Source organism: Gopherus flavomarginatus, chromosome 14 (assembly GCF_025201925.1).
Source record: "Gopherus flavomarginatus isolate rGopFla2 chromosome 14, rGopFla2.mat.asm, whole genome shotgun sequence".
In the NCBI taxonomy this organism is placed as follows: Eukaryota; Metazoa; Chordata; order Testudines; family Testudinidae; genus Gopherus; species Gopherus flavomarginatus.
In genome coordinates, this window is record NC_066630.1 from 40,330,933 (window position 1) to 40,344,117 (window position 13,185).

Consider the following 13,185-nt stretch of genomic DNA (forward strand, 5'->3'; position numbering starts at 1 on the left):
GCTCCACAAACTCAGTGAGAAAACCAGGATCTGAACTTATAAGTTCCTGGATCCAAGTTCTTTCTCAAGACCAGATCTTTCCCTCAAATTGCAGCCTCTTAGTCAACCCAGGTAGAAGCACTAATAGGAGCCAAACCTCGATGAAAAAAGAATGCTGTAGCTAAATAGTTTATAACTGAAAAGATCTTGCTTTGCTTCAGCCTGAAAGTCTCCTAGTCAGGAGAGCAGAGATTACCTGAGAAATTGCCATGGATGGCATAGCTGATGCCAGTGGCTCGCTGCAACGTTAAATTGTAAAGGAACATGGTGGCGACAGATCCACTTCACTCATGCGTCTCAATAAGTTATTAAGTCAGCTGTGAACAAAACAGCAAGAAAAATTAAGATTATGCCTTATGCAAAACAGGATCTACATTTAAAACGTACATTGTGTCAGCCCAAAGGAACAGCATTAACAACCTGTGTTTCTGTGCCCCAGACACAATTTTGAAATTGCACGTATCATCTTATTCCAACTGGCCAGCATTCAAGGACCTGACAAACACTGATTAATCAGGACTCCCCCCAGCCTTCTCTGTACTCATGAGATTATCCCTATTTGAACAATAGGAAAACTTGCTCAAAGCCACAGACTTCAAGTCAGAGCCAAGATTAGAATTTAGGTGTTTCAAGTTCTACATTCCATGGCTCAGTCCACTAGATCAAGTCAGCTATTCACTGAAATCCCTATCTTCCTACTCTAGTTATATAGGGGTTTCATTTTAAAAGACATTTAGTTCCTTTTTAAAGAAAGATAGGTCAGCTTTTTTTCTTTTTCTTTTGGTCCTTTAGGCTGATTCTGACATTTCATGTCACACTCATTTAGAAGGAATGAAGGATAAACTTGGTAATTTGGTGTAGAAAATATTAGCCTACAGTGATTGTTTAATGCAATTTAAAATCTAAGTTTAGAGCAGACTCGGGGCTGCATAAAAACTGACATACTAGCTTTGTTTGGTTCTACAGCCATCTGACTTGAGTGACAAGCACAAATTGCACAGGCCCTTGGCTACGCTCTTGCAAGAAGGACAAGCTGTCAAAACTGACTTCAGTCCTTGTTCCCTGTGTATATTTACTCCATTTCTGCTTCTGGAGATTTAATAATGCCACCTCATCAGCAGCAATCCAAGCACTTTACAGAGGAAGCAAGTGTTATTCCCATGTTACACATGGAGAAACTAAGGCATGCAGAGGTGAAGTGACTTGTCCAAGATCACCTCTACAAGTGGCAGAGATAGGGAAAGAACGCAGGTCTCCATTCTCTAGGTCCCTGGGTTTATAGGTAACGGACGAGAATATTGCAGCTTTTGTTTGGAAGCGCTGACAGAAAGGAAAGACTAAATTCAGGCTTCATTTAAAAAAAATTAAAAATAGGTTAGGTTTAATGTTAGGTTCATCAACCTCAATGGCATCATTTTAAATGGGACACTGGTTACAGATCACAGCCACCAGTGGCCAGCTGGCAATACAACCCAAACTGCTAGCACAGACGAGCAAAAATGCTATTTTCATCAGTGGAGTTCCCCCTTTGCTTGAAACTGGGGTAAGCTGTACCAGTGAAAATTGCGGCTCAGAGCAGTTTACCTTGTCTGCCCTGCACAGTAGAAACTCAGCCTGAAATTCTTATTTCTACAGGGAGATAAGGGAAAGGGGGCAGCAGCTTCCATCTAAATTAAAGGGACAACATAAAGATTGTGGATGGCTCTGTGGATATGAGGAAAGTGGTGGATGTGATATGTCTTGACTTGAGCAAAGCTTTTGATATGGTCTGCCACAGCATTCTTGCCAGCAAGTTAAAGTATGGATTGGCTGAATGGACTATAAGGTGAATAGAAAACTGGCTAGATTGTCAGGCAGTGATCAACGGCTTGATGTCTAGTTGGCAGCCGGTATCAAGAAGAGTGCCCCAGGGGTTGGTCCTGGGGCCGGTTTTGTTCAACATCTTTATCAATGATCTGGATGGGATTAATTGCACCCTCAGCAAGTTCGCAGACAATACTAAACTGGGGGGGGAGAAATATATATGCTGGAGGGTAGGAATAGAGTCCAGAGCGACCTAGACAAATTGGAAGACTGGCCCAAAAGAAATCTGATGAGATTCAACAAGGACAAGTGCAGAGTCCTGCACTTAGGAAGGAAGAATCCCATGCATCACTACAGACGAGAGTGACTACTGGAATGGGTTACATAGGGAGGTGGTGGAATCTCCTTCCTTAGACGTTTTTACGGCTCGGCTTCACAAAGCCTTGGCTGGGATGATTTAGTTGGTGTTGGTTCTACTTTGAGCAGGGGGTGGGACTAGATGACCTCCTGAGATCTCTTCCAACCCTGATATTCTATGATTACACTCCTGTCTAGAAGTCTGTAACCTACGATGGTTGCAAACAGCACCTAAGACATTACAACTGAAAACAGCACCTTCTGTGCAGTCAGTTCCACTTCCCCATGGGAGTCCAAGACTCCACTGTGTGTGGGTCTTTCACACAGCAACAGAGGAAAGAAAAACGTTTAGAACAAAAAATAGTTCCCAACGATAATAAAACCACAAAACACAGCAGTGACTCAGCACCTGGAGCTGTTCTTAAAAGCAGACTCGATTTTCAAGCGAGCAGTGCTCCTTTAATAAAGCCCTGGAGGAACGAGGAACAAGGGCATCCTCCCACGGAAATATCTGTTTTCGGGCACCTTCACGGAGTCACCCTGTTTACGGAGGCCTGGCTTCCCCGGGGGAACACAAAAACCAGGCAAGGTTGGTCACCTCCTCACTGTGAGGCAGCACCCACGGGAACAGCACGAGGCAGCCACGTGCAATCACAGCACCCAAAGGCCATGCACGGAGGAAAGGAAGGGGAAGGCTCCCCGCTGTCCCACCCCAGCCCCGTCTGCACCTTCTTCCCATCGGCGTCTCGCTTCCCTTCCCCACCAGTGTTCAATGCTCGGCGCCCCCCGCCCCCTCCCTGTGCGGCTCCCGCCGGTACCGCCTACACTCACCTGCACGGCCCCCCTCTCCCGGGCGCTCCCCACCCCCGCCCGGAGCGAGCGGGGCCGCAGCCCCAGGCGGTTCCTGTGCGCGCCCGGGGAGCACAGCGCGGCCGATACCCCGCCCCACGGTCACGGCGCGGCGCGCTCCCCTACCCGAGGCTACGGCGCAGGCTGCGGCGGCTCTCACCGCGCGGGATGGCGACGGATTCGCTCGCTCCCCCTAGGCCTCCAGCCCGCCACCTCGCTCCGCCATCGACCCAGCGCGCGCCCTGCCGTGCCCCGCCCCCAGGGGCTTCCGGCGGGCCCGGCGCGCGCGACGCGAGGCTGTCTGCGCAACGCCTGAACGAACCCAACACAAGGACGAAGCAACTCCCGCTGGGCTCCTATCCCGCCGCCTTCGGCCCCCCGGAGACCTTCACTCCGCGTCGCCAACCCAAACCGAGAGGCCTCGCGAGCATCTGCCACTCAGGCACCTATTTGGACAGCCCTAACCGCCGCGCGGACCGCGTCGCCGGGGCCTCGGCGGCTCTTCCGGAAGTGACGGTGTCTCCCGGAACCAAAGATGGCGGCGCCTGGCTCAGGCCTGAGGCTGCCAGTGGGGGAAGGAGGCGGCAGCGCCGCTGCCTCGTCACTGTCTATGGAGCGGATCCGCTCGCTCACCGACCTGCCAGAGCTGGAGGCCGCCTACAGCCGCCTGTGCGGGGAGGAGGTGGGGCAGCCCCGCCCAGCGCCGGGCCCCGGTTCTGCCCCCCCCCCCCCCCCTCCTGGGACGGGAGAGAAGGACCCGATCTGATTCGTTTGCGGGAGAACCGCGAGGTGTCCTGGCTGCCTCGCACTCACTGGCCTCTTCTTACTGCGCTTTGAGATCTGTTGAGACTCACTGCGTAGGAGCCAGGCATTATTTCCTGCTAAAGCGCTGCAGGGAATCACCTGCATCTCGTTTGGAGGGAAAACATCAATATTCCTGGCTTATCAGAGTGCGGGGGTCGGGGGAGGTGACTTTCCAAAATTAACATATAGCCGTTTCTATTTAGGTTGTTTTAGTGCAGCTGTTCTCCTGTTATTCAAGTACTCCCACTCACTCTGCCCCCCAATGTGGTGGTGATACAGCCTCTGACCAGAAAGACTGGATGTCTCTTTGCCAGAACTTCATTAGATGGCGAGGAAAGATTGCTACAGAACAATGTTAAATGCTCCTTTGACCACCTGTTACAGCCCTGACAGGCTGATTCTATTGCCTCCGCAGCAACCCCGTCTTCTAAGCCTGGGAGCACATTGCTAAACTCTTTATTCACTCATGTTGGCAGCTTGGTCACCTGTACCTTGAGCAGAGGTGATCTTTTTTTAAAAGTTGTGTGATAGAGACCTCTCTGCCTGCCCCAGAACTGGCCTTTGAAAAGAGATGGGGGTGTAAATGTAATCAGATTAGGATGGATTGCTGGGCTTTTGAAGGATTGCACTGTGAGTTGAACTCTCAGAAGCTTTAGTGCTTTGCTTGGCTCATGCTCCTGGTTTGAGAGTTTGGTTCTTAGCTAGTGGTGTTGATGATTGGTCTGAAAGGGGCATGAAGTGACACGGGGCTGCTTTCTTTTTCAGAAAGGGGTGGAGGAAGAGCTGGAGGCACTCCTGGAACAACAGAGTACCATAGAGAGCAAAATGGTCACCCTTCATCGCCTGGGGTTAGTAGTTCACCAGTTTAATCCTTGAGTGAAGCTAGTACCATGTGATCTGATGCTTTGATTAAAAAAGAACAAGTAAGCAAGCAAGCTGTAGTTTCTACTGGATATCAAATTCTTCCTTACACTGTTCAGCAGCTGCTTTGTTCTACCACAGATGAAGCTGCATGTCAGTGTGAGGAAGCAATTTCTGTCTATAAAGCACTTTGAAATGAAAGGTACTTGAAAAAGAATTATACAGCATTAGTTTGGGGTGAGGAAAAATAGTGGTACTCCCTTGTGATGTGACCATAAAATGAGCTGCCATTCACAGTAGATTGTGAAGTTCTTCATAATTGTCCCACTCATGCGTTGATCAGTAGTGAAATGGTAAACAAAGATTACATTCACATTGTTCACAGTAGGCTTAAGCATTAACAACCAATTTAACTGAATGGAAATAGCATGCCTCTTCAGCTCTGTTGTTTCAGGCTGTCTGTAGACATGGGCAGACTTCATTGCACCTCTAGTTCATTTTGTAAGTTATTTTTATGACCATAAGAGCTAGATTCTCAATTATATTTAATAAAAGCTTGGATTCTGGAATACAAGATAGCAGTTCCACAAAACACAAGGCTGACACATCAGTCCGACTCCATGCACGCTTTTACTGCAAGGGAGACAGCCACTGGTCAGGCCTGAATATGCTGCTGTCTTCTACATCTCACTCTTGGATTTGGCTTCTTACCTCAGTGAAAGCACGCAGCAGTTCATGAGGGGTGAGACCCTGTGGTGCTGGAAGATGCAAGTGTCTGTGTGGGGAAATACAGTGCAGAATGTAGTGCTACTTCATATCTGCATTTCATATGTATGACCAATGTCCTCTGCATCTGTTTCCAGTCCTAACCTGCAGCTGATTGAGGGGGATGCCAGACAGTTATCTGGGATGATCACCTTCACTTGTAACCTGGCTGAGAACGTCAGCAGTAAAGTTCGGCAGCTTGATCTTGCCAAGGTAACGAGACAATGTGGAAGCTCTGTGCTGAGCTCTCTTTCTGCTGTGTGTGGGTGAGCAGATGAGCAAGTACTGCATTTAACAGATAGCAGAGCATGAGCTCTTCACTTGTATGTGGGAAGAGAGGAGCTGAAGCTGAGCCCTGATTTGTTCTGGCTTTGTGCTGCATCTAGCATTGCAGGGTCCTGGTACCTCATTTGGGCTCCTAGGCAGTACCAATGTACAAGTAATATAATAGGAAAACCCGTTTATCCGAGCTGGTCAGATATCGTTCCTCCCTTCCTTACTCCTGGTGTAATAGGTTGAGACAATGGAGGTAGACATGGACCTCGGAGGGGTATTCTGGAGCTGCCATCTTCTTTGTACAGAGGTAGATTTAAAGATTGCATGCTGATGCCTGTAATCTGTGCAGACCAGCCTCTCGGCTAAAGGTGTGTGAGCTATAATCTGCTCTGTTCTATGCAAATTAGGAGTGGCTTTTGAGTACAATCCAGATTTTGGGTGGACACACTTGGGGCCCTTCTTCCTTTAAGGTCATCCATCACAACTCTCCAAGCAGCTCAAGCTTCTCATCCAGCTAGATGCTGACCTTATAGCGAAGTAGCCCCTGCATCTCTGGCAGCCATCTCTCCTTCCCCTCCTGCTGTACTCTCTCCTCTCTCTAGTTCTGTTTCTCTAGCCGAGCCACGGAAGGGGAGTCTTACCTGCCGTTTGTCTTGCAGAACCGCCTCTATCAGGCCATCCAGAGAGCTGATGACATCTTGGACCTGAAGTTCTGCATGGATGGGGTTCAAACAGCATTGAGAAATGAAGATTATGAACAAGCCGCTGCTCATATCCACCGCTACTTGTCTCTGGACAAATCAGTCATTGAGCTGAGCCGGCAGGGCCAGGAAGGTAGGTGCTGTCCGGGTGTAGCTGTTTAGTTAAGTAATACTGAGCACTCTTGCCTTTTGAGGCTCTTACTTTGTCCAGCGCTAAAGAAGCTGAAGCCAACTGGTGTGTTAACAAAGAGTGTGACTATGGAATTAGTTGGCAGCTCCTGCAGGTAGCTGTTTACATGGAAATGTCTGAATATTTCTGAGATCTAGTTAGGGTAAAATATTACCGGGGGGGAAAGCTGACATGCTGAGGCAGCTAGTTACTGAAAAGGCCACTTAAGTCAGACAAGATGATCGTAATGGCCCCTTCTGGCCCTAAATCTACGCAAACTGCCATACATGTAGAGTTACTGACTTGGGGCTTGAAGAGCTTGGCAGCCACTTACTAGCCAGCGGGCTGAATGCATTAATCAGTGGTGCATGATAGAAAAGATGGGAGGAAGGGTGCTCATCAGTGAGGGCCCAGTGCAGCATCATGGTGTTCTGCCCAGAGGGCTGCTGGAATACCTGTTAGGAGCTTGTCCCTGAATTCTGCTCTATAGTTTAATTTCTTATATTAAACCACTGGCTTGTAGGAGTCTGACCAAGTTGAATCGTGTGCGGTGACCTGGCTAGGCTATGCTAAGCTAACTGTGAGGCGAGGTAGATGCAAACCAAGACAGAAGGGAGCATTTAAAATTTTTAGAACTTAATAAAGGAAAACCCCCAAAATTGTCCCAGGAGGATAAATAACATTACCAAGTACTTACTTCATATAGTAATAACTTATAGGTTACCAGCATGTTAACCTTTGCGAGCTTGTACATGCTACTCTTCCTTACTCTGCAGTTCATATCAAATGCATTGCTATGAACAAGAACAAAAGAATCACTCAACAATAGACTGTCTCTGTTCAGAAAGAATCAGCTTTTCTTCTCCTTGGCTGTAAGTTCAGTTCCACTCTTGCTGTCCTGTTCTTGGCTTCTCTTTGACTTTTAGTGCTCCGTAGAGTCAATGTTCTTGAGGGTTGTACCTCTTTCCACTGAGTTTATGCACAAATTGAGTTCCTTTACCTTGTCCATTAGGCACCTTTGAACTGTATCCTTCAACAGATGTTCAAACAGTCCCTCTCTCTATTCATGTACTTTAGGTCCCTTGTGGGTGGGCTTCTCACTTACTGTTTTCAGGATCTGTTTTCATCTAATACAGCTTTTTGATCAATTATCTTGTCTCAGAACCCACTCAGTGTCAACCCAGGTTTGATTTACCATGAAGGCAACGTCGCCTTCTCAACCGGTTTCCTACCAGACATGGAATTTGTGCTGCAGCTGAATTTCAGCAGGGGCAGCCACAAAGCATGACACACATTGTTGAGGACTGCAAAATGTGGCTTGGCGTGACCAGACTACATACACCTAATACATTTGATCAGTTCCCTTTTTCACCAATTATATTTCCTTTCAGGTTTTTCCCAAATCTGGTTTTCTTCCTGCTTCTTCTGATCCTGAAACCTTTCCTATTTCTCTTTCTTTTCCCTTCTCACTTCCCAGTCCCCTGTTTTTATTCTCCCGTTCCTTTCTTTTGCCTCCTCACCTCCTACCCCAGTGCTGGTTCATCTGCTTGCTCAGCATCTAGCTTCTTCTCCTTCCCTCCTCCTCTAACAGCTTTTTTCCAACTGCTCCTGTTGGGCAGATTCCAAGCCCCCTCCCCGGCTCAAGCTGCCCTCTCATTGGCTGTCTCTCTCCAGGACAGCATTCTGCGCTGTTGCACCACAGATGCAGCAGATGGTAGTGCCAGGCTCTGGGTGACTACACATGCCCTCCGCCCTCTGGCTTCTGGAAAGGGAGGGGAGGGCTTTTTCTCCTCTCTCTGCTCTATATTTTTCAGACTTTCCTATGTGCTGCTTTTGAAGACAGCCATGTCTCTTCTGCTCCCCTATCTTGCATTTCTGGGGTTCTTGTGAATAGCTCCAGTATCTGACTGGGCTGCAGCTCAGAGTTTTTCCCCAAACAGCAGCAGAATAAGACTGTTTGTTTCTTTTCAGTTTCCTGGCTGCCCACAAGGTGCTGAATAGCAGCAGCAAAATCTAACAGAGTCTTGCCAGTCTCCTGCTGCTGCTAGTTGGGGACGCTCTGAGCTGTAGAGATGCTGCAGCTGTCTGTCTGCAGTCTCAAGCAGCATTTGGCAATGAAAGCTTTCCAGGTGTGCCGCTGATGATCAGAATGGCTTGTAAATCCTCTTGACTCCTTTTGTTTTTTAAATGGATGTTTAAATTGTGCAGCAGTTGGATGCGTTAGTGCCCCATCAAGTCTCACCGAGAGAAAGTTCTTACTGGCTAGGGAGTGAATTTGTAAAGCCCTTTCTGTACAGCATCCTGCCAGAGCTCTGATTAGCAGACACCATTCCATTTCTCTGTAATTAGCTGGTCCTAACTCCCTCCACTGTCCTCTGCTCCCGTCTGCTATGCCTGGGCATTGGTGGGTTGGGGGGCATGCATTCTGCCCTCTTGCTAAACATGTGGGGTGCTCATTGAGGAGGGGGAATGGTGACTTCCTAAACAGCCAGGATAAACGTGGCCAGCAACGGAGCGTGTAGAGGCTGTTCCAGTTAATAGCACCTCTGCTGACCCAGGATTAGGCATGTCATGGTATTTCATTGGGATATCAGTGGAGCATCTGATTGGCCATGCACGGTGGATACGGGGGTGTGGGCCAATAGCAGAGAGAGGGAGGGATTAAGATGTTCATCAGAGTTGCTAATGTGTTTTAATCCTAATTAGGTTTTCTCTCCAGGTTTTAGGGCATAGGGATTTGATAATCTCAGTGTGAGGCCCCAGAGCTGGAAGAGTCTGTGTATACACATACCCTTCCCACCCTGCTTTTTACCTCTAGGTTAAAGGTCTTGGGTGGTTTGGGGGAAGAAATGAATATGAGCCAGGGACCTGTCTCCTTCCAGGCTTTGATGGCTCCTGACTGTCAGCTTGGAGCTGTAGCTACATGGGCATGGTGCCAGGAGAGGAAGTGTCCTGAACCTGGTACTAATGCAGTGCTGTGCCCTCTAAACAGGCAGCATAATTGATGCCAACCTGAAGCTCCTGCAGGAGGCAGAGCAGCGCCTGAAGATCATAGTGACTGAGAAATTTGATGTGGCTACGAAGCAGGGAGACCTGCCTCAGGTGGAACGTTTCTTCAAGATCTTCCCCCTGTTGGGCTTACACGAGGAGGGGCTGAGCAAGTTCTCAGAGTATCTCTGCAAACTGGTAATGGGCGCTGCAAGACCCGCTGTGGCCCCTGGGCTGGCCAGAGCACCTCAGAGTAGAGTAAAACCGGGTCTCTGCCAATATGTGTATTGAGAAATGAGATCTTGGCTCCTGTGCATCTAATAATGGTTGGATCTCTGAGACAAGATTGGGCCTAGTCAGCACTTTCCTTACTCTTTGTACTACCAGGTAGGGCTTCTGGGTGACAAGTCACAGATCCCAGGCCCTCATTCTGTGGCTTTTCTTTCCCCCTCCTTATCTCACTTAGAGACAGCATCGTGCTGCTTGCGCTCAGCCTATGGCGTTGGGGGTATTTGCTAGGCTGCCTGTAGCTGAGTTTTCTAAAGGTGAGAAGCTAGGATTTGTCTGCTGTTTTAACAGTGGTTCCTGTTTGCGTAGCACAGCTGAATACACCTGTCTCTGCAAGAGATGTAGACTGCCTTACCCCTGGAGTCCCCTCTGCCATCTGACCCAAAGCATTGACACCTGCTCTGTAAGGTCCATGTGTCTTGTCCTGCTGGTGGCAGGGAAGGTGGAACAGTAGCAGATGTGGGTAGAGGGAAGGGCTGCATGGGGCAGGAAGGCAAAAGTCTCCCTGGTGGGAGGGCTCTGCCAGAACCATATTGACCCACTCCTTCCCCTGGAGTTTAGGTCGCTAACAAAGCCAAGGAGAACCTGTTACTGGTGATGGAGACAGACATGAGTGACCGTAGGGCTGCAGTCATCTTTGCAGATACACTGACGCTCCTCTTTGAAGGTAATTCCTCCCTACTCTGTTTGTCGGCTGGAAATCTTCCCCAATGGAAGGTGCCCAGACAATGTCAGAGCTCTCATTTTTGGCTGCAGGAGGGCGGAAAAGTGCCATTTTCCTCTTGGTGGTGCTGGAATAGAGTGCAAGGGTTGTCAGCCCGGTTCCCAGCTAGGTTGGAGTGCCGTCTGTTTCTGGCCAGCAGGGGGCATTGGGTCTGGAGCTTGCTCTTTGTTCAGTTTTGACTGGCAGGAGAGGGACTTGCAAAGGACCAGCTGGCTTCCTCCCCGCAGGCCCGGCTCCTCCTGGAATTTATCCTTCACAGCCTCTCTCAGCCTAAGGGACTGAACCAGAGCCGGACTGGAAGAGTTGTAGATCTCGGCCTTAGATAGTCAGCTGGATGTGAAGGGGCTTGGTGAACAGGGCGTGGAAGCTGCCCTTTTCTCTTCCTGCTGCCCCGAACAAATTGGTCAGTCACTGAAGAGTTTTCCAGATGCACAGCTCCCCCGCCTCACCTGACCAGATGAACGAATCCCTGCCCGTAAGATCAAAGAGCTGCTGGTTCTCCCCAGGCTGATCTGTGGGTTGGGCTAAGGCAGCTCTTGCCTTGAGAGTGGAGGGCAAGGCAGTGCTATGTGTGCTGTGGGCATACCATTGAGGAGAGGAATAGTGCTCTGCTGTCATCCCACACTGTGCTACTGCCAAGCCAATCTCCTGTGTTTGCACTCTTTGCTGCTGCTGACAGCCCAGAGTGCATCTTCTAGGCTTGCCTGGCAGTGGTGTGAGATGCAGGAGAACACAGGGCTGGCTGTCAGAGTGTCTATCTGGGGAAGAGGAGCAGAGTTTGCCTTGAGATGAGTTTCCCAGAGCTCGAGCTGTTCTCTTGGAGCATTACAGGTGTGTAGGGGATTGGACTTGGTCTTTGGCATTCAGGATCTGCTTTGGTGCTGGCTGTGGGAAGAAATTTTTTCTCCAGTTGGCTTATCTGGTGATTAGGGAGCTTGGAGGCTTCTTCTGTGCAAAGGTTTATACCTGGCGAGTGCGCTTGGTGGCCCACCTGCATCCAGTGCTGGCTGCATTGGCTGGCAGCAAGCATGACATGCCCTGCTGCTGGGGCTGGAGGAGGCGGCTGGCAGCATGGATGAGGGGCTGGGCTGTCAGTCTCTGGGGAGAGGGGTGGCTTGCCTCCCGTGAAGTGCTGCCTGTGACTGGCTGCACGGTATCCACTGCAGCGCCCAGACGCATGTACTGCAGTGGCTCGGTGAGAGCTAGCGCAAGTAGAAATAGCACTGTAGCCTGGACAGCGGCGGCATGGCTGAGCCATGCCAGGTACCTACCCACTGGCTTTTGTATCCTCTGCTGCTGCTGCCCAGCTGTGACAATGCTGTTTATACTCCTACTGGCTCTCACTGAGCTACTGTCCTGTGTATATCCGAGCAGGGGAATCGCACTCCAGCTCATTGGGCAGACCAAGATTGCAAAGGGAGAGAAGGTGGAGGGTATAACATTGGAGAGGGAGGAGGGCACCCCAGGATGTAGGGGTGGGTGATGTGAGGATCCCACCAGCCTGGATTCTGAGCTGCACTTGGGGAGGTGCTGTGTGCCCCTTCCTGTGCCCTAGATCAGGATGCCACAGGCCAGGTCTTAGTCAGGATTGGGCAATTGCCCTGCCTGGGGCTTCCTACCACCATTAAAGCCACGAAAAATCGCCACCGCTGTCTTCTGGCAGGAATTGCTCGCATCGTGGAGACCCACCAGCCCATAGTGGAGACCTACTATGGGCCAGGGAAGCTGTACACCCTGATCAAGCACTTGCAGGTGGAGTGCGACCGGCAGGTGGAGAAGGTGGTGGACACGTTCATCAAGCAGAGGGACTATCACAGGCAGGTGAGTGATGTGCAGTGCAGACTGACTGGGCTGCGGCCAAGAGCTAGCTCTGAGCTTCATCCCTGGTGATTCTCTAGCATCCCACAATCCTTTGCAAACGGAGCGTGCTCCATGGGCCTCGTCGCTGGGCTCTGCATGGCCATGCGGGAAGCCTGGGCTTGGTATCTCACTTTCCAGGCTAGCAAGTTTAAGGCAGCACGCTCAGCCTTGTAAGTAGGGTTGCCAACCCTCCAGAATTGAGTCTCCCAGAACTGGCATCAATCTCCCAGTGACTACTGAAAGCAATCCAGGAGATTTCAATGGGATATTTTAAGAACATGACGTTATGTCATGTTGGGTAAAAAAAAAAAATCTCCCGGAAGAGCTTCAGTCTGAGTTGGCAACCCCACTTGTGAGTGGATGGAAGGGACCTGGCTTTACTCCATCACTGCCCTGATGGCTGACAGGATGTCAGGAAGTGGGCATCCACTCTTTGTCCTGAAGGATAGCGGTCATGGGACATGAGTGACGGAAGTGAAGATGATCCTTTGGGGTTTGACTGGGTAAACAGGAGAAATCCGGTGGGGCATTCTGAGCTAGGCTCTGTCACTGAGTCTTTCAGTGATCCTCCTGCCAGCTGCAACACTGCTGGTAGCTGTCTCATAGGCACACACCTTTAGAGGCCATCTGCCCTCGCTCTGCCTCACCTAAGTTCTCACTGAGCCCCATAGTGAGTTCAGTTGCTGGGGAACAGGGCATGG

At 50.0% G+C, this 13,185-nt stretch overlaps 2 protein-coding genes across 5 annotated transcripts in view; one reads left to right on the forward strand and one right to left on the reverse strand.

The window, feature by feature from the left end:
- SF3B3 (splicing factor 3b subunit 3) overlaps positions 1-3,296 on the reverse strand; it is a 48,822-nt gene extending 45,526 nt beyond the window's left edge. The window contains exons 1-2 of one of the 4 annotated variants that reach the window (XM_050922329.1): positions 3,209-3,296; positions 236-356 (exon numbers count right to left, since the gene is read on the reverse strand). In XM_050922329.1, the coding sequence (XP_050778286.1) occupies positions 236-305 (70 nt within the window). In that variant the 5' untranslated portion in view covers positions 306-356; positions 3,209-3,296. Of the gene's footprint in view, positions 1-235; positions 357-2,608; positions 2,737-3,030; positions 3,102-3,174 lie in introns of those variants that run through there. The other 3 variants (XM_050922328.1, XM_050922333.1, XM_050922330.1) reach the window with 3 other exon arrangements.
- Positions 3,297-3,566: 270 nt separating this feature from the next.
- Positions 3,567-13,185, forward strand: part of COG4 (component of oligomeric golgi complex 4) — a 30,069-nt gene continuing 20,450 nt past the window's right edge. Inside the window, exons 1-7 of the mRNA XM_050922366.1 lie at positions 3,567-3,730; positions 4,618-4,700; positions 5,577-5,691; positions 6,414-6,588; positions 9,617-9,810; positions 10,462-10,567; positions 12,288-12,445. Of these exons, the coding sequence (XP_050778323.1) occupies positions 3,584-3,730; positions 4,618-4,700; positions 5,577-5,691; positions 6,414-6,588; positions 9,617-9,810; positions 10,462-10,567; positions 12,288-12,445 (978 nt within the window). The 5' untranslated portion in view covers positions 3,567-3,583. The remainder of the gene's footprint in view (positions 3,731-4,617; positions 4,701-5,576; positions 5,692-6,413; positions 6,589-9,616; positions 9,811-10,461; positions 10,568-12,287; positions 12,446-13,185) is intronic.